Source organism: Theropithecus gelada, chromosome 1 (assembly GCF_003255815.1).
Source record: "Theropithecus gelada isolate Dixy chromosome 1, Tgel_1.0, whole genome shotgun sequence".
In the NCBI taxonomy this organism is placed as follows: Eukaryota; Metazoa; Chordata; class Mammalia; order Primates; family Cercopithecidae; genus Theropithecus; species Theropithecus gelada.
The window spans coordinates 40,679,648-40,699,434 of NC_037668.1; the positions used below are offsets into that span (position 1 = coordinate 40,679,648).

The following is a 19,787-nucleotide window of genomic DNA, read 5'->3' on the forward strand; positions in this document are numbered from 1 at the left end:
CAAAATTCTGGAATTACAGGCATGAGCCACCGCGTGCAGTCGATATTTTTTTTCCTAAAAAGTGAGATAGTTTAACAGTCTTTTTTGTCCTAAGTCTTATAGTGCATCTCCATTTGCACTGGCTCAGGACTTGAGAGCCACATGTGGCTAGTGGCTACTGTTCTGGCGCGCTCAGGCTTGGAGCCTTCCCTGCGGAGGCCAAGTCCTGCAGGGGACCTGTTTGCTGCAGTTTCCTAGTGTCTGGCACATCACTGGGGCCCAGTGATCTGGGTAACCATGTGAGCTTGGGTACCCTCCCCTCTCCGTCTCTTGGGACTGCTGTGGAGATTAAACACAGCGGGGGATGTTAGAGACGCAGTTCAGTCACTAGCATTGATTCGCCCTTGTTGCTGCTGTTCTTTGCTCAAAGGCGACTGAAGGGCAGGCAGCACGTCCAGGCTCGCTTCTGTCTGCCTGATGAGTCACTTCACCCTAGGCCTGGCCCTCCAGAGAGCACTCCTCTGATTACAGAATGCAAATCTGGATTCCAGAGCTGGCAGAGGCCCCAGGGTCAGGCTCTAGGACAACCGGCGAAAGAGCGGGAACCTCTACTCCCTGCCCTTGGTTTTTCAAAGCCCCTTGACAGCTTGAGGCTCCGCCCCGCTCTGCCCCGCCCCCCAGCTCCCGCCGACGCCCACCAGAACTACAGCCCCCACGATGCAGCGGGAGTCCGAGCCTCTGCGTCATCGGCTTGGGACGCGCCGGCGGAGGCGTCGCGCGCTGAGGCGCCGCTCGAAGTGTCCAGTCGCGGGGCCGCAGAGGCGTAAGGAGTAGGCGGGGCGAGCCAGCTGGGCTCAGGGTCCACCAGCTCACCCGGGTCGAGGGGCAATCCTGAGGCGACTGGTGACGCGCGCGTCCCTTTCCCTCCTCCCAGCTCCCCCCGCGGTGGCGCTTGCTGGTGACGTAGTGAGTGTGATGGCCACCGCGAGGCCGGGAAGGTGAAGGTGAGAGGGCCAGCAAGCCGGGGTGGCGGGGACTGGCCCGGCCCGGCCGGGCAAGTCCTGAGCAGCTCGGCGTAGGCCGACGGGATTCTGGGGCCACGGGGGTCTGAGATGCAGTCAAGCGGGGGTCCCCACTCTCAGGCCTCGCCGCAGGCCCTGAGAGGAGGGGGCGGGCCACGGGACCTGGGACTGGGAGGTGGGCTGTCCTGTAGCTTCTCATTGTCCCCGCCTTTCCACCCTTCACGGCAACGTTCTACCCCTGCCGCTTTTCTGTTTTTCATCCAGTCTTCATTTTGCCAGCATTTACTCAGCACCTGATAGGTGTCCACGTTCACCGCGGGAGCGCCCTGCCCTCCCCACTTTGGACACTTACTACCCTCTCGTTCAACCCTGTTTACTTGTATGACTTCTCACCGGACTCTAAGGCCCTGGAGGGCAGGATTATTTCTTATCCATTCCTAACGTGGCGCCTGACACACATACAGAAGGCACACAGAAAATGTTGAATAAATAGCTGTTTAGACGCACGAAGGCAGAACTGCCCGTTACCCACTCTCGTACTCCTTCATTGCCCTCTTTCTTTAAATTCTCAATCATCTCTCTCTCTTCTACCCAGAAAAAGGCTCTGGTTATCCGCCTCTGGTGTCCCAAGGTTTAGGGCTTGGGGGAGGAAGGCAGCTCAATGTAGTTAAACAAGGAAGGAGGCCGGTCGCAGTGGATCACACCTGTAATCCCAGCACTTTGGAAGGCGGAGGCGGGTGGATCACCTGAGGTCAGGAGTTCGAGACCAGCCTGGTCAACATGGCGAAACCCCGTCTGTACCAAAAACAAAAATTAGCCAGGCTTGCTGGCACACGCCTGTAATCCCAGCTACTCAGGAGGCTGAGGCAGGAGAATCGCTTGAACCCGGGAAGCGGAGGTTGAGCTGAGATCGCACCACTGCACTCCAGGAGCTTTGGAGTCAAAGGGAGCTAATATTTCAAATCCCAGCTTAGACAATCGACTAACAGTCTATAAATCTTCAAGTATTCCAGCCTTCTGTTTGCCCCATAGAATTGAGAATTAAGTGAGATACTTTACAGTAGCTGAACACATTGGCTTTCAGTCAGTTCTTCTGTTGCCCAGTAGTCAGCTGTTCCACAATCCTCAAGCCCAGTTTTTTTCCTGGTTTTGCTCTGTCCTCCTCTCCCCTCTCTAGATGTACCTTTCCTAGGGCTCCTGCAGGGAGCCTCAAACCCGCACATGGCAGACCACATGTTTGTGCATAGCCTGGATTGGTCCCACACCTCTGTGTTTTTTTCCCCAGGGCACTTCCTCACATGCCAGTGCAACTCCACAATACCTCAATGAGTAAGCTTCCCTCAGGGATGAGTTTGTTTGGCTTGAAACCTGATTAGACATGTTTTGTACACCAGTGTTTTTTTTGGGGGGGAGGACACCTGATCTATCTCCCTTTTCTTTTCTAATAAGTCAGGACTGGTGGAGTCAACACAGTGAATCAATAACCAACCTCAACCTGAGACAAGACAGAAGAGAACTCAGAATCTTTTTGTCTTTTGGACTCCAGCCATGTCCATGATGCCTACCTTGTGAAGATCTCTCACCATCCAAAAAAGTGAGTAGTAGCTGTGACTTCTGGCACCCTGGATTTGAGTTGAGTGGACAGGGGCATGCTCTCCTGGACCTCTGGTGGCAAGTCTCTTGGATGGCATCCTCTTTGTATAGAGCCACAGCTTTCTAACTTCTGTTGAAAAACTGCTGTATCTCTTTTCTACTTCCGTGAAGGATTTCGCTGGTTGCTTAGAGAGCCTGTTTAAAAGTTGACAGTTCAGGAAGTGGCTGGGATCTCTTGGGCTCCCCGAAGAATTAGTCTGTGTCTCCCTCATTTGGTCTTCTCTGCAGTGCTGGCTCTTCCCCGTCTCTGTCCAGCACAGATTGGCTCCTTGTCACTGCTCTTCTAAGATTCTGCTCTGTCCCCTTTACCCTGTATCCTCTTTTGTTTCGATTTCTCAGCTTCTCCTCTTTTCCAGTTGTGCCAGCAGACGATCCGTGGATCCATTTTATTTTCCCTGCTAGGAGTTGCTGTACATAACACTGGGTAAGGAGGTGGTGTGGATTCAGGGACTGTGCTTGGGATCCAAACACACCTTGCAGTGAATTTTGCTACTGTTGTCTCTACTCCCAAGATACCTAATACTCCGTGACTGATAGCCTAGGTTGAGGCAAAACTTTGGACCACCTTGGAGGGCTAATAGCAGTTTCCATTTAGAACTAGGTTCATTTCTGGTCTTAGGTTAATATTTGTCAATACTGTGCCCCTGGCACACTTTTTGGGGGTAGGGGTGAGAGAGTACCAGAAAGAATGGGCCTTTCCCTAAAGCGTTATCCTCGGGTTTTTTATTTTATTTTATTTTTTATTTTTATTTTTTATTTATTTTATTTTATTTTTGAGATGGAGTCTCGCTCTGTCGCCCAGGCTGGAGTGCAGTGGTACAATCTCGGCTCACTGCAAGCTCCACCTCCCGGGTTCACGCCATTCTCCTGCCTCAGCCTCCCGAGTAGCTGGGACTATAGGCGCCCACCACCACGCCCGGCTAATTTTTTGTATTTTTAGTGGAAACAGGGTTTCACTGTGTTAGCCAGGATGGTCTCGATCTCCTGACCTCGTGATCCGCCCACCTCGGCCTCCCAAAGTTCTGGGATTATAGGCGTGAGCTACCGCACCCGGCCCGGGATTTTAAAAACTATTACACAGAAGGGTTTTTTAATTGAATATATTTGTGAAATGCTGAATTCAATACAGTTAAACTAGTGTCTTTACAACAAGCCTTCCTTCACAAACTCTTTGCTGTGCTGGTGTGCTCCACTGAGGGGAATAGTAGCGTATGGGGTTTTACAAACTGATTCTACTATTGAACCTTCTTTAGGTGGAATATTGGGTGCAAGTAGAGTTCTGTGGACCACACTTTGGGAAGTGCTGCCAGAGACTATCCAAAACTGTAATCTCCAGAGCACTTATGAGGCAGTCACAGCTTGAAGTGTGACGCTTAGTGTGTAACTGATACTGGAGCCAGGCTCTCAGGCTATGCTTGTGGGATGGTCCCCACGTGCCTGTGGCGACGAGCTCTGTGGTGAAGCAGAGATTATCAAGGCTTTCCAGAGGAGGAGCAGGAACCCAGCTGCCCCGCATCACTCCGGAGGAGTAGGGAGTCAGCAGTCAAAGCATTGAGATAATTGGGGACACAGGATGTGATAAAAACCGGGTCTGTGATGTTGTTTGTTCTCTATGAGGCATCAGAGGAGGCTTCATGGAGGGAGTGACACTTGAGTTGGATGTAGAAGGACAGTAGGAGTATGCCAAATGGGTGGAAAAGGAAGGAGGACTCCAGGCAGAAAGCAGCTCATGCAACACAAATGTGGAATCTTAGCTCGCAAGTTAGCAGAGCCAGATAAATCAGGCAGAGTTTGGAGGGGTTGACGGTAGGTTTTACGCCAGGGGTTTGGAGGCTGCTGCAGGTTGGTTATTGGTGAGAGCAGGGAGGCTCCTGGATGGGCTGTGCTCCTAGCAGACCTTGTAACCTGGAGCTCCCAAGCTTCTACTGGTGTACACGCTGTTGAGTCTTGCAGTTAGTGAGCACTAATGCTTTTGGTTTTATATCCCCTGGGCTTGCAAACATTGACCAGAACTTAAAGGCATCTGCTTCTGATAGTGGGGAACTTGCTTCCTGCAGCAAGTCACTTCTGGGGTGGGGTATCGCTGATCCTTCCCCAGCTGACCTGTGTTTTTTATCTCCGTGGTAGCGGATAAGGGAGTGGTGTGTGTGGGGTGAGTTGGCAGACTTGCCTCTGCCCTCCCTCAAGGCTGGATTTTCATGGAGAGAGTCTTGTGATCTTGCTGGTAGAGTTTGTTGTTATTGCTTTATAACATGTAAAGCTGCTTTTAGCTCTTACTGTATGTGAAGCACGTTGCTTGCATCATCAGCTTTAGTCTTCTCACAGTTGAGATGGTATTATGGTGTGAGGATATGGGTTTCATCCATGGACCCAGGCCTGTAACTCCTATCTATAGCCCTTGTTCTGGTTTCATGTTATAATGTTAGATGTGGTAGGCCTCAGGGGCAGGCCTCTGACCTTCTCCTGCTCTCCTTCCACCCTAATCTTTCCCCGCCTCTCTGACTGTGGGCCTTAAAACCCTCCCCTGAGAGGGTTGGATCCTGTATCTTGGGGGAAGGAATGCTGATGTCATGAAGCTTCCATAAAAATCCAAGAGGACAGAGTTCAGGGAGCTTGCAAATACCTGAACACGCGGAGGTTCCTGGAGAGAGGCCCGCTTAGGGAGGGCACAGAAGCTACACACCTCTTCCCCCGTACCTCGCCCTAAGCATTTCTTTATCTGTATCCTTTGCGATAGCCCTCATAACCCAGTAAACATAAGTGTTTCCCTGGGTTAGGTAAGCTGCTCCATCAAATTAATCAAACTCAAAGAGGGGGTCAAGGGAACCCCAGCCTAAAGCCAGTCGGTCAGAAGTTCTGGAGGCCCAGACTTGCGACTGGTATGTTTGAGGCGTGGTGGTGGAGAGGTGGGGCAGTCCTGGGGACTGAGCCCTCACCCCGTGGGATCTGACACTCTCTCCGGGTAGACAGTGTGAGAACTGAGTGAGAGGACACCCAGCTGGTGTCCGCTGCTTGGGGTGGGGAAGAAACCCCCTCACATTTGGTCACAGAAGTCTCTTGTGTTGATGATTATGGTGTGAGAGTAGAGAAAAAAGACAGTTTGAGACAGTTTTTCTCTGCAATAGGTGTCTTGTTTGTTGTACACATGAAGAAACCAAGGTTCTGTGATGAAATAACTTGCTTAAGTTTCAGCAGCCCAGAAATAATATAGTCACAATTTGAACCTGGCTCTGCCTGATTACAAAACCTGTCATAGGTAGTACTATACCATGCCCCATCCCTGATCCCTTTTTTTTTTCTTTTTCTTTTTCTTTTTTTTTTTTTTTAAGAGAGAGACTCTCGCTCTGTCGCCCAGGCTGGAGCACAGTGGTGAGATCTTAGCTCACTGCAACTTCCACCTCCCAGGTTCAAGTGGTTCTCCGGCCTCAGCCTCTGGAGTGGCTGGGACTACAGGCATGCGCCACCACACCCAGCTAGTTTTTTGTATTTTTAGTAGAGATGGGGTTTCACCATGTTGGCCAGGCTGGTCTTGAACTCCTGACCTTAGGTGAGCTGCCTGCCTCGGCTTCCCAAAGTGCTGGAATTACAGACATGAGCCACCGTGCCTGGCCCCTGATCTCTTTTCTTTTCCTTTTGGGTGGCTTTCCTCTTGTGCCTGCCACATCCCCTCTTTCTCAAACAGTTTGATCTGCCAGGCCATGGCAAGCCTGATTTCAGTGCACTTTTCCTTTGCTGCTTTGGAAGAGTGAGAGTAGCATTTTCTTTGCAGTTTCCTTCCTCAGAGCTGTACTGTCTTTAAGCCCTGCACATATGGCTTCCATGCTGAGAAAACATCTCTCATAGCTGTGGCGTCATGCTGAGGAGGAATGTAGAAACGGAAGTGGGGTCATTTCCTTCCCTCGTCTCCAGAGGAATCATTAACATTGCACAAGAACTTGTTGGTTTGGGCACACATGTGGGTCCCTATCCCACTTTGGGTCGGTCTGTCTTCTGCCCACTCTTTGGGATGGTTAGTTCCTAAACGTCCGTTGTGGCATTTGGTCTTCATGTACCTCTTCTGGGTGTTCTTTCTGCTTTTCAGGACCTTCTGCAACATACTTTGGTCCCATTTGGAAGTTTCTCGTGTGCTTGCTCGGGAGCAACACCTCATTTCTCGTCTAGAGAGAGTGAGCTTGCTGCTGGGTGGAGAACTGAGGGCCCTAAGATTAGGGTGGCTGGGGAGGCAGTGACAGACCCAGGCACAGTCAGCTGTGCACACGCCCCCTCATCCAGGAGGGCCTTTGCCCTTTGACTTCCTAGGATCGGTGGGCTCTGCTCAAGAAGTACCTTTCGCCATGGTGGGAACTCTGAGGGACCTGGCAGGGATCCATTTTTGGGGTCAGAATTCCCACTCTTACCCTGGACACTACCTTCTGGTGTGTCTGCCTCTTTTTGAGCTTTTTTTTTTTTTTTTTTTTTTTTTGAGATACAGTCTTGCTCTATCACTCAGGCTGGAGTGCAATGGCGCGATCTTAGCTCACTGCAACTTCCACCTCCCCGGTTCAAGCAATTCTCGTGCCTCGACCTCCCGAGTAGCTGGTATTACAGGTGCCTGCCACCATGCCTGGCTAATTTTTGTATTTTTAGTCGAGGTGGGGTTTCACCATGTTGGTCAGGCTGGTCTTGAACTCCTGACCTCAAATGATTCACCCACCTCATCCTCCCAGAGTGCTGGGATTACAGGCATGAGCCACCGCGGCCGGCCCAACATTTCTGAGCCACCGCGCCTGGCCCAACACTTTGTTTATTGTACGTCTTTTTTTTTTTTTTTTTTTTTTGAGACAGAGTCTCACTCTGTCACCCAGCCTGGAGTGCAGTGGTGCAATCTCAGCTCACTACAACCTCCACCTCCCAGGTTCAAGCAATTCTTCTGTCTCACTCATCCTCCTGAGTAGCTAGGATTACGGGCATGCACCACCACACCCGACTAATTTTTGTATTTTTTGTAGAGACAGGGCTTCACCATGTTGGCCAGGCTGGGCTTAAACTCCTGACCTCAAGTGATCCACCCACTTCAGCCTCCCAAAGTGCTGGGATTACAGGTGTGAGCCACCGCACCCGGCCATATTATCACAGTCTATTTTTGTGTGACTATCTCTTGCTCTCACCCAATCCCACACATCTTTGTAGCTTATCTTTTCATATAAGAATAACATTTTAGAGGTCATGAGACTTGACTCCAAAGTCCTAGAGGTCTTTGGTCAAACGTCAAAAGAGGTGGGGCATAGTGGGAGGGCTGGGCTGGGAGGGCTCCGCCTCTCAGGTTCAAGCAATTCTCTACTTCAGCTTCCCAAGTAACTGGGATTATACACGGCCGCCACCACAACCAGCTAAATTTTTTTGTATTTTTAGTAGAGACGGGGTTTCATCATGTTGGCCAGGCTGGTCTTGAACTCCTGACCTTGTGATCCACCTGTCTCAGCCTCCCAAAGTGCTGGGATTACAGGCATGATCCACCATGCCCGGCTGGTTTTTTTTTTTTGTTTGTTTGTTTTTTTTTTTTTTAAATAGAGACGGGATCCTGTGTTGCCTAGGCTGGTCTCAAACTCCTAAGTGCTGGGATTACAGGTATAAGCCACTGAACCCGCGCCCTAACCAGTAGTGTTTTTATATGGTCTTGCTCTGTCTCCCAGGCTAGAGTGCAGTGGACCAATCGTAGGTCACTACAGCCCAAACTCCTGGGCTCAAGTGACCCTCCCGCCTCAGACTCTCAAGTAGCTAGGACTGCAGATGCATGCCATTGTGTCAGGCTAATTTTATTTTATTTTATTTTATTTCAAGTTTTGAGACAAAGTTTCACCCTGTCACCCAGGCTGGAGTACAATGACGTGATCTCAGTTCATTGCAGCCTCCACCTCCCAGGTTCAAGCGATTCTCCTGCCTCAGTCTCCCGAGTAGCTGGGATTACAGGTGTGTGCCACCGGGCCTGGCTAATTATTGTATTTTTAGTAGAGACGGGGTTTCACCATGTTGGCCAGGCTGGTCTTGAACTCCTGACCTCAGGTGATCCACATGCCTCGGCCTCCCAAAGTTCTGAGAAACAGGGGTGAGCCACCGTGCCCAGCCTGAGACACTTCTTATCTCACCATCCTTTGTTCTAGTCCTGGAGGTTGCAGTGACCTGAGATCCCCATATTCTTGATTTTCCCCCAAGCATTCCACCATCCTTCCAGCAGGATGTCCCGAGGTAGGTATCGCTGTGTTCGCTCACATTGGCTTCTCTTGCAGCGCAATGTCCCTGCTCTTCTCTCGATGCAACACTATCGTCACAGTCAAGAAAGATAAGAGACACATGGCTGAAGTGAATGCTTCCCCACTCAAGCACTTTGTCACTGCCAAGAAGAAGATCAATGGCATTTTTGAGCAGCTGGGGGCCTACATCCAGGAGAGCGCCACCTTCCTTGAAGGTAAGGGGGCACCTGCTCAGCCAGGCCCACTCTTACCTGTTTAGATGTTTAGCTATTGGGATTTGTGGGTGGGGAAGTGTAGCTCTGCTCTTCGGGAACTCATGCCCAGATAGCCTCAGAAATGCTCTGCTCTTGAAATCATGTGGAATTGGAGTCTGGGGAGATGAGGCCAGGAAGACAAGGGAACTGCCATTTAGTAATTACTTTAGAAGTCCACAGGTTTCGTTTCATTTAATCATGAAAGATAGGTGAATCTTATCCCCATTTACAAGGCAAGCAAATTGAGGTTTGAGAGTTGTCGGATGCCTTGTAAGTAATAGATCAGGGCTTTGCCCAGGTGTCTCCAACTCCAGAGCCCACGTGTTTTCCTTTGCCTAGTTCTGGCTGCCATTAATACCAGGCACTGTTTGGGTGTCAGTGATGCCTGACCGGGGCGCCCTCTCTTTTATATTTTTAGATTGGTGACAGAACTATAGGAAACTCATGTCACCTGTGCCTTTTCTACTAGTTACTAATTTGAGCCCAACCTCTAGTTCCTTGTTTATCAGCAGAGAAGGACTGGTTCCCGGGGCCCCGCTCGTCTGAGTGACAACTCCAGCGCTTGCTTCCTCAGGCTCCCTCTTTAGAAGGGCACTTTGGCGCCAGGTCCTGAGATTGTCTGTGGAGACCCAGTAGCTGAGTCTTATCTGCCCTTGGTTTCCTCACTTGTGAAAGGGGGCTCAGGTGTGAACAGTGGTTTCAGATTCTAGTCTGCAGAACCCTAGAGGTTCAGTGGTGGGGCTTCCGGGATTGGCCCCTGGCTCAGGGGGGCCACCTTCTTTCCATTCTGCTTTCAACGAGAGCAGCTTGACTTCTCGTTGTTTTACACGCCAGGCTGCTACACGAGGCTCCCTTTGAAGAAAGAGACTGTCCAATTTCATGCCCTCATCTGTGCCCTGCCCTTTGCATGGCACTTGATGTAACAGAAGGTGTTTCCTAAATACTTGTTGAACTAAAATCTGAATTTTAAAGTAGTATGATTGGTAGTTGAAATAATCCCAACTCAGTGGCTGTGGTGTGCCAGCCCTGTGGCAGGTGCTGGGCATGCAGAGATGGGGTAGATCAGGCCACTGCCCTCTGGGAGCCCAGAGTAACCCTCTTGGAAGCTCTGAGTCACCTACTCAGATGACGTTGTGGACAGACACATGCTTAATGCAGATGTTTATGTGATGCATGCTTTGATTTCTCTCTGTGTGAAAACATGAGGCCTCCCTGTTGTTTAAATGGAAGGGAAAGAGCTGGAGTGATCCTGAGCTGTGTTGGGTCAGGGAGGGGATGGTTCCTGCCTGGGGACTGTTTCTAACGGGCAGGTAACAAGAGCTTGTCGGCCTGCTGGCTCCCACTTTTAAGTGTAGTCACATGCTTGAGAACCAGCTTCCTCTGAGGGACATTCCAAAGGCCATGCCTAGTTGCCCATATAAGGGAGGAATATTGATGCCTCTGGGGCAGAGGTGACCGGTGGACATTGCGGGCGGGGAGATGGGGGTGTTGTTGACTTGGTCACTTCCTTTCATGGCGATGGCTGCGGGGGAAACTCAGTGGGCGGGCCCTTGTCATGCTTCACATGCTTTGGGAGTGTTCTCAGGGCTGGGGCCTGTCAGCCTCGTAGTTCCCAGGAGTGTGCAGGGGGGCTGAACACCTGGCTGTGCTCTAGCTTGTCTAGTGCGTGTCCTAGACAGGACAATGGTGGGATCTCACTCAGTTGCTCCTGTATGGAGTAATTTGTTGGCCATCTTCCTGTTAAGGGCACTGGAAAAAAGCAGTGCTGTAATCCAAAGGTCTGCTCACGTAGCAAACATTTGTGCACCTGCTGGGTGCTGGGATCAGATAGCGTGGCCCTCATGAGGTAGATGACACAGACAGGTGAGCTGGACAGTTAACTTATGGTGAGGTGAGAGCTGAGATGGGAGAAGTGCAGGGTGCTGGGGCACACAGAGAAGGGGTCCAGGGTCCTGACTCAGGTTGGAGGGGTGGTCAGAGAAGGCTTCCTGGGGCAGTGCTGTCTAAGCTAGACTCGAGGTCAAGTGAGAATGAGTCAAGCTGCCCCAAGGCAGTGTAGTGTGTCAGTTCTTCAGAGAGTGGGAAGGGGTTTGGGCAGCAGGGAGCAGAGCCAGAGGGCCGAGGAAGCTGGTGAGTTTGGGGATATGGTGAGGGAGGACTGTGAGGCAGCGGGTGGCAAGAGGCCAGCAGGGCCAGGGCAGGGAGGGCCTCGAGAAGTGACACAGAGTGGTTAAGAGCCTGGACTCCAGAGCCAGGCTGCCTAATTCAAATCCTAGCTCTGCCTTTTACTACCTCTGGAGCCACGTTAATAAAGAGGACCAAAGGAGAGAACGAATTTGAAAAGTGGAAGGAACAGTGCCTGGCTTGTGGTAAGAACTTTGTAAATATTTGTTAAGAAAAAATGAACAAGGATGGCAGTTAACATTCAGGTATTCATCTTACACCAACCACCATTGACAGCATTTGTATTTTAATTCATTTGATCCTCACAGTGGTCTCATGAAGTAGATATTGTCATTATCTCCATTTTGTGCCTAAGGAAACTGAGACCCAGAAAGGTTCTTTTGCTTGAGGCCACAGAGCTAGAAAGTGGTAAGAACCCAGCTTCAAAACCAGGCAGTGTTGCTCGTTAGCCATGTTCTTAACCACCACACCATGGGGCCGCCATAGAGGATCTGGAATTCAGCCTGTCAGCTGCAGGGAGCCAGAGGTGGACTCATTTAGGGTAAGCAGGGCGGTTGCTCTGGCCCTTCCAGACTTATGACTGTGGAACTCCTCTGACCACGTGGTGACCCATGTTCCATCCCCACCTCCAGACACCTACAGGAATGCAGAACTGGACCCCGTTACCACAGAAGAACAGGTTCTGGACGTCAAAGGTTACCTATCCAAAGTGAGAGGCATCAGCGAGGTGCTGGCTCGGCGGCACATGAAAGTGGCTTTTTTTGGCCGGTATGTCCTTGTGGCACCCACCCTTTCTTTCTTCCTGGCTAGGAGGGAGGGAGGCACTTTGTGCAAGGCCACAGAACGTTCCAGGGCAGGGACACGCTTCAGAATTCATTGCTTTCCTTTTAATTTATATTTTATTTATTCGATTTTTGAGACAGGGTTCTCTGTCTCCCAGGCTGGAAGCTCGTTACAGCCTCGACCTCCCTGGGCTCAGGTGATCCTCCCACCTGAACCTCCGGAGTAGCTGGGACTGCAGGTGCATGCCATCAAGCCTGACTTTTTTTTAATTTTCTGATTGTGATTAAAAGGATATAATATAAAATTTACCCCCTTAACCATTTTAAGCATATAGTTCACTAGTGGGTATATTCGCAACCAGTCTCCAGAGCTTTTTCATCTTGCAAAATTTAAGCTTGTATTATACCCATTAAACAATAACTCCCTGTCCCCACATGTCCCTCGCCCTGGCCACCACCATTCTACTTTCTGTCCCAATGAATTTGACTATTCTAGGTATCTCACGTAAGTAGAATCATACAGTACTTGGTTTTTTTTTTCTCCATTCATAAAACTTTTATTCCACTTACATGAATTTAATACACATGTTCTTAACAATTATGTTTGTATTGTTCATGAAAATTTCGTAAGACATTAAACAAAGCTAGCCATCATCTCAAGTTATTTCCCTGTTAACTGTTTTTACAGCACATGCATGTTAGGCAAGCATCAAAAAAAAAAAAAAAAATTCACAAAAGCATAAAACCTAAAAATAAGTTAAATACATGTTTTTTTGTTTTGTTTTGTTTTAGTGCTATGCTTGTTGATACACATGAAGTAATGAATATCAAGCAATTCATTTTTATTGCATCTTTACTTTTACATTTGTTCTTAGGTTGCCTAAAGCATTTTAAATACAAATAAAATGAGTGTAGCAAAAATAATGAAAGCTAACAGAAGATAACTTTACAAATAATGGAATGTGAACCGTTTCTGTCCTGATCCAGAGTAAAATGGGTCACAGCTTTGTCTAAAGGAACGCTTCCACAGCGGTAGTCAAAGGTGTGCACATTGAGATTGAGTATTCCCTAGATACACATGGTTTAACATGCGATATCCATGGGGTATCTGTTTCTGCCACAGCCTTGTAAGTGCCCCAAACCTTAAGGTACCCACAGTTACTACTCCTGTGACTGGAACCAGTGATCCTTTTTATTCCCCACCAGGACAAACCAATACATAGGCAGTTTTCTTTGCTTTGACATGGAAGCAGTTTTAACACTGGCCCTTATGAAGCCACAATGTACCCAAAGTACTATGCCAAACATTTATAACTGGCATAATGGCCAGGTGCGTCGGCTCACGCCTGTAATCCCAGCACTTTGGGAGGCCGAGGCAGGTGGATCACAAGGTCAGGAGGTCAAGACCATCCTGGCTAATGGTGAAACCCCGTCTCTACTAAAAATCCAAAAAAATTACCCGGGCATGGTGGCAGGTGCCTGTAGTCCCAGCTACTTGGGAGGCTGAGGCAGGAGAATGGCATGAACCCAGGAGGCAGAGGTTGCAGTGAGCTGAGATCATACCTCACTGTACTCCAGCCTGGGAGACAGAGCGAGACTCCGTCTCAAAAAAAAAAAAAATGTATATATATATATACACACACACACACACACACATGCACATCTAATACAGGAAAAAAGACATCTAGACAGATTGTATGCTAGGCACCTGGTGGTAGCCTGGGGAATAGGCACTGTGCCTAGAGTCTTGTTCCTGATGACCTGTAACCTCAGGTGTGGTCCTGTACTCTGAACTATCATTTCTTCATCCTCACCTGGGAGGTATGACCCCTACTTAGGTGAGCTAGTGGGCTGCCTGTCTCAGTGGGTGCAGGTAAGGTCATTGTAGTTCTGCTCCAGTGATGTGGCTGGGAAACTTTAACTCAGAAACACTGTATTTAGCACAGGTTGAAAGCTCTGAGACTCAGAGCAGATGAGTCTGCTGAGTGGAGCTATTTTCAAGAAGCAGAAATGGCCGGGTGCAGTGGTTCACACCTGTAATCCCAGCACTGGGAGGCCGAGGCAGGAGAATTGCTTGAACCCAGAAGTTTGAGACGAGCCCAAGCAACATGGCAAGACCCCATCTCTACAAAAAATTTAAAAATTAGCTGGGCGTGGTTGCACGTACTTATAGTGTAAGCTACTTGGGAGGCTGAGGTGGGAGGATCATTGAACCCTGATGGTCGAGGCTTCAGTGAGCTCTATTCATGCCACATGCCACTGCACTCCAGCTTGGGCGACAAAGCAAGACCCTGTATCAAAAAAACCCAAAAAAACCCCACCAGATTACATGAAAGGGGTGTGATAGGTAAGAATGAGAAAGTAGGCTGGGCATGGTGGCTCACATCTGCAATCCCAGCACTTTAGGAGGTTGAAGCAGGAGGATCACCCGAGGTCAGGAGTTCGAGACCAGCCTGGCCAACATGGTGAAACCCTGTCTCTACTAAAAATACAAAAGTTAGTTGGGCATGGTGGCGCATGCCTGTAGTCCCAGCTACTCAGGAGGCTGAGGCAGGAGAATCGCTTAAGCTCAGGAGGCAGAGGTTGCAATGAGCTGAGATCATGCCACTGCATTCCAGCCTGGGTGACAGAGCGAGACTCCATGTCAAATAATAATAAAAACAAAGAATGAGAAAGTAATCTTCCCTTTAGCCTGGCAGTTGTCAGCTGGGACTGACAAGGTGAAGCTTCATGTGTAAGGAGGAGCGTGATGGGAGAAAAGCAGTGAAACATGCCCTGTGTGGGAAACACTGGGGTCATTTAGACTGAGAAAGACGCTTTGAGGGTGGTGAGTCGGTGTTTCAGGTAGGCCTGAGTTAAACTTTGGAGACTGTCTGACTGTCTCAGACAGTCTCTATAAGTGATGCTGAGGGTGGCTGTATGATTCAAGGGGCAGACAGTGCGTAGTGAGCCTCTTGCAGATTAATCTGAAATGATGAACCGGGGTATGTCACAGCTTTGGGCCTGGGGTTGTTTATTCATTTTAATAAACAGTGCCTACTCTGTGTCTCAGCACTGTCTGGGCACTGGCAGCATTGCAGTGAATAGGGCTTTGGCCTTCCAGGCTGGTATCTGCATTGTGAAAGTAATTCAGGTCGGATATTGGTGGCTTTGCTGACAGCTGTTACTTCCTTCTAGGACGAGCAATGGGAAGAGCACCGTGATCAATGCCATGCTCTGGGACAAAGTTCTGCCCTCTGGGATTGGCCACACCACCAATTGCTTCCTGCGGGTAGAGGGCACAGATGGCCATGAGGCCTTTCTCCTTACCGAGGGCTCAGAGGAAAAGAGGAGCGCCAAGGTGAGGGTGCCAGGCTGGCTGTCAGCCCTGTGCCTGCTGGCGGAGCAAGTCCTCCATTGTGACATGGCTGACCTCACCTCTAGGGAGAGGGCAGCACTGCCCTGTCTAGGTGAATGGGAGACCCTATTTTAGATAAGCTTTTTGAAGGATGTGAGAGCTTCTGGGGGCTGGCGGGGGCGGTTTTCAGAAATGTGGATCACCAAGAATGAGGACCCTGCTGTTCCTCATACAGCTCTGAGCGGCCACTGGCCTCTCTTCACTCGTTAAGGAAGACAGTATGTGCTGTGTTCTTCCTTGGGGTATTGCCAGAGAGGGATTCCTGCATTTGCTCTGTGTCTCTGACCTATCATTCAGGGGCCGACACTCTGAGTTTTCTGAGAGGCAGCTGCATTCTTGTTTGGGGCCAGATGCTCAATTTGCTTCATAAAGGATCAATCGGCCAGGCACGGTGGCTCACACCTGTAATCCCAGCACTTTGGGAGACCGAGGCGGGTGGATGATTTGAGGTCAGGAGATCAAGACCAGCCTGGTCAACATGGTGAAACACTGTCTCTACTAAAAATACAAAAATTAGCTGGGCGTGGTGGCAGGCGCCTGTAATCCCAGCTAGTCGGGAGGCTGAGGTAGGAGGACTGCTTGAACCCGGGAGATGGAGGTTGCGGTGAGCCGAGATCACGCCACTACTCCAGCCTGGGCGACAGAGCGAGACTCTGTCTCAAAAAAAAAAAGAATCAATCAGTGCAGAACAGACGACTTTAGCGTGATATCCAGGAAAGAAGCTCAAAAGAGCAGTGAAGAAAGTAGGTTCTTAACTGACAGCTCCCAGCTGTTAAGTTTTTATTTGTGGAAGAAGAAAGGGTAGCAGGCCGGGCGCGGTGGCTCAAGCCTGTAATCCCAGCACTTTGGGAGGCCGAGGCGGGTGGATCACGAGGTCAGGAGATCGAGACCATCCTGGCTAACATGGTGGAACCCTGTCTCTACTAAAAATACAAAAAAAAACTAGCCGGGCGTGGTGGCGGGCGCCTGTAGTCCCAGCTACTCGGAGGCTGAGGCGGGAGAATGGCGTGAACCCGGGAGGTGGAGCTTGCAGTGAGCCGAGATTACGCCACTGCACTCCAGCCTGGGCCACACAGCGAGACTCCGTCTCAAAAAAAAAAAGAAAGGGTAGCAGATGGGCAGCAGTCCCAGCCACTGTGCTGTGATGCAGCGGCACAGGAAATCTGGCTTGGTGTTTCCTCCTCAGCCTCTTTCTTTCCTTCCTCTGCCATCAGACTGTGAACCAGCTGGCTCATGCCCTCCATCAGGACAAGCAGCTCCATGCCGGCAGCCTAGTGAGTGTGATGTGGCCCAACTCTAAGTGCCCACTTCTGAAGGATGACCTTGTTTTGATGGACAGGTAAGAGGGAGGTACCCTCCTACGAGGTCCAAACCGGGAGGTGCCAGGTTTCCATTTCTGAGTAATCCGGGCCAGAGTCCCTGGGCCCCATCCGTGCTCTGCTTAAGTACTACTGCCTTTCAGATGGGCTCAACCAAATCCTCTGGCCTCTTGGCTTTCCTCTAGAGTCTGGTACCTATACCTGTTTACCAGCACCAGATGTCCCAGGGATGGTCTGTAAGAGATAGGAGGGATGCTCAAAAGTTGGGGAGGTTCTCAGCCTCAGCCCAGTGCCAGCACGTGTACTGGGGGTGGGGAGTTGTGGCGGAGTCAGAGGTGTATTTTATCTCCCTTGAAGAAACACTTTGCCCTGGCTTGGTGGACAGGTTATAACTATACCAAGAAGTACAGTATTGTAGCATTTACCTGGACTCACATCAAGTCACACCTTCACCTTAATTGTATATTGTATATTGTATATCTTTTTTTTTTTTTTTTTTTAAGATGGAGTCTCTCTCTGTCACGCAGGCTGGAGTACAGTGAGTGGCACAGTCTCGGCTCGCTGCAACCTCTGCCTCCCGGGTTCAAGCGATTCTCCTGCCTCAGCCTCCCAAGTAGCTGGGATTACAGGCACCCGCCACCATGCCTGGCTAATTTTTGTATTTTTAATAGAGACGGGGTTTCACCGTATTGGCCAGGCTGGTCTCGAACTGCTGACTTCGTGATCCACCTGCCTCAGCCTCCCAAAGTGCTGGGATTACAGGCGTGAGCCATTGCACCTGTCCTGGTATATCATCTTTAAAGTAGAATTACAAGTAATTCTGTTTTTATAAAAGCAATAGATGTATTTTTTAAAAACACTCATTTCCGCCACGCGTGGTGGTTCATACCTGTAATCCTAGTGCTTTGGGAGGCTGAGGTGGACAGATCAGGAGGTCAAGTGATTGAGACCGGCCTGACCAACATGGTGGAACCCCATCTCTATAAAAATACAAAAAAGTTAGCTGGGCATGGTGGTGCGTGCCTGTAGTGCTAGCTACTTTGGAGGCTGAGGCAGGCGGATTGCTTGAACCCGGGAGGCGAAGGTTGCAGTGAGCTGAGATCTTGCCATTGCACTGCAGCCCGGGCGACAGAGCAAGACTCCATCTCAAAAAACAAAACAAGGCCGGGCGCAGTGGCTCACGCCTGTAATCCCAGCACTTTGGGAGACCGAGGTGGGTGGATCATGAAATGAGGAGATCGAGACCATCCTGGCTAACATGGTGAAACCCCATCTCTACTAAAAATGCAAAAAATTAGCCTGGTGTGGTGGCGGGCACCTGTAGTCCCAGCTACTTGGTAGGCTGAAGCAGGAGAATTGTATGAACCTGGGAGGCGGAGCTTGCGGCGAGCCGAGATCGCGCTATTGCACTCCAACCTGGGCGACTGAGCAAGACTCCGTCTCAGAAAAAAAAAAAAAAACATAAAACAAAAAAACCAAAACACTCATTTCCGGGCAATCTGGAAGGATAGGAAATGGAAAGTAAAAATCAGTTAATGAGGGCCGGGCCTGATTTCCCTCCCCTCGCTGGCTTTCTCCTCCATGACCTGCCTGCCTCACAAGTCCCAGGTCTGTTCTCAGCAGGAAGAATAGGGCTCCTGCTCTGCCTGATGATTTGGTTTACTCCTGTCACCTTTAGCCCTGGTATTGATGTCACCACAGAGCTGGACAGCTGGATTGACAAGTTTTGTCTGGATGCTGATGTGTTTGTGCTGGTGGCCAACTCAGAGTCCACCCTGATGCAGACGGTAACTCCTCCTCTGCCTTCTCCCAAGCTCCCACACCCCCTGGGCAGGCAGCTGATGGGGCCTTGGCTGTCAGGCTCCTGCTCCACCGAGGTCTTACCCTTTGTCTAGGAAAAGCACTTCTTCCACAAGGTGAGTGAGCGTCTCTCCCGGCCGAACATCTTCATCCTGAACAACCGCTGGGATGCATCCGCCTCAGAGCCTGAGTACATGGAGGAGGTTAGTGCCTCTGTTTGGCAGTTTGGGGAATGCCACCCCGAGGGAGCACTGCCTGCCACTAGGGCCACTTCATGCCCTCCTGGATCTGGTGACTTCCCTGAATTAACTTTATTGCCAAATAATTCTCCAAATACTCTCCTATGGTATCTTCTGGTGGCTTTTCCCCTCTGCCATCCACTTTGCTGGACGCACCCCCTCTTTAAGCCACTCTCCCCTAGGCTTAAAAAGGATCCCTGCAGCATTAGTGCATCTTCAGGACCAGTGCTCAGTTTGGTTTCTGAGGAGTTAGTATGGAACAGGCTCAGCTCTAGGGAGGCCTCTGTGAAAGAGGCTGGAAAGAGGAATGGAGAATACTGATTCTAACTGGTGACTCACAACTCTTAGCTGTTTACTTATTTATTTAGAGACTGGGTTATGAGGCTGCCTAATTTTTGTATTTTTGGTAGAGATGGGGTTTTGCCATGTTGCCCACTCTGGTTTTGAACTCCACGGCTCAAGCGATCCACCCGCCTCAGCCCCCCAAAGTTCTGGGATTACAGGCATGAGCCACCGCTCCTGGCCTCGCAACTCTAAATATGTGAAATGAAAGACAAACTGGGCATGGTGGTGCACACCTATACGCTGAGAGAGGATCCCTTGAGACCAGGAATTTGAAACCACCCTGGGCGACATAGTACAACGCTGTCTCCAAAAAAATAAAGGGTAATAAGATTGATAATATGGGATGATAGAACATGCAGTTGCAGTCAATAGGCTGGAGTCCAAAATCTTTTTTTTTTTTTTTTTTGAGATGGAGTTTTGCTCGTCACCCAGGCTGGAGTGCAATGGCGCAATCTCGGTTCACTGCAACCTCCGCCTCCTAGGTTCAAGCAATTCTCCTCCCTCAGCCTCCCGAGTAGCTGGGATGACAGGCACCCGCCATCACGCCTGGCTAATGTTTGTATTTTTTTTTTTTTTTTTTTTT

General features: G+C 49.9%; 1 protein-coding gene across 6 annotated transcripts in view; it reads left to right on the forward strand.

Moving 5' to 3' along the window:
* The first annotated feature begins 695 nt into the window (after positions 1-695).
* MFN2 (mitofusin 2) overlaps positions 696-19,787 on the forward strand; it is a 31,464-nt gene continuing 12,372 nt past the window's right edge. The window contains exons 1-9 of one of the 6 annotated variants that reach the window (XM_025376805.1): positions 729-983; positions 2,451-2,595; positions 3,011-3,078; positions 8,921-9,099; positions 11,955-12,090; positions 15,282-15,444; positions 16,716-16,840; positions 18,499-18,607; positions 18,716-18,823. In XM_025376805.1, coding sequence (XP_025232590.1) covers positions 8,925-9,099; positions 11,955-12,090; positions 15,282-15,444; positions 16,716-16,840; positions 18,499-18,607; positions 18,716-18,823 — 816 coding nt within the window. In that variant the 5' untranslated portion in view covers positions 729-983; positions 2,451-2,595; positions 3,011-3,078; positions 8,921-8,924. Of the gene's footprint in view, positions 984-2,038; positions 2,600-3,010; positions 3,079-8,920; positions 9,100-11,954; positions 12,091-15,281; positions 15,445-16,715; positions 16,841-18,498; positions 18,608-18,715; positions 18,824-19,787 lie in introns of those variants that run through there. The other 5 variants (XM_025376787.1, XM_025376797.1, XM_025376829.1 and 2 more) reach the window with 5 other exon arrangements.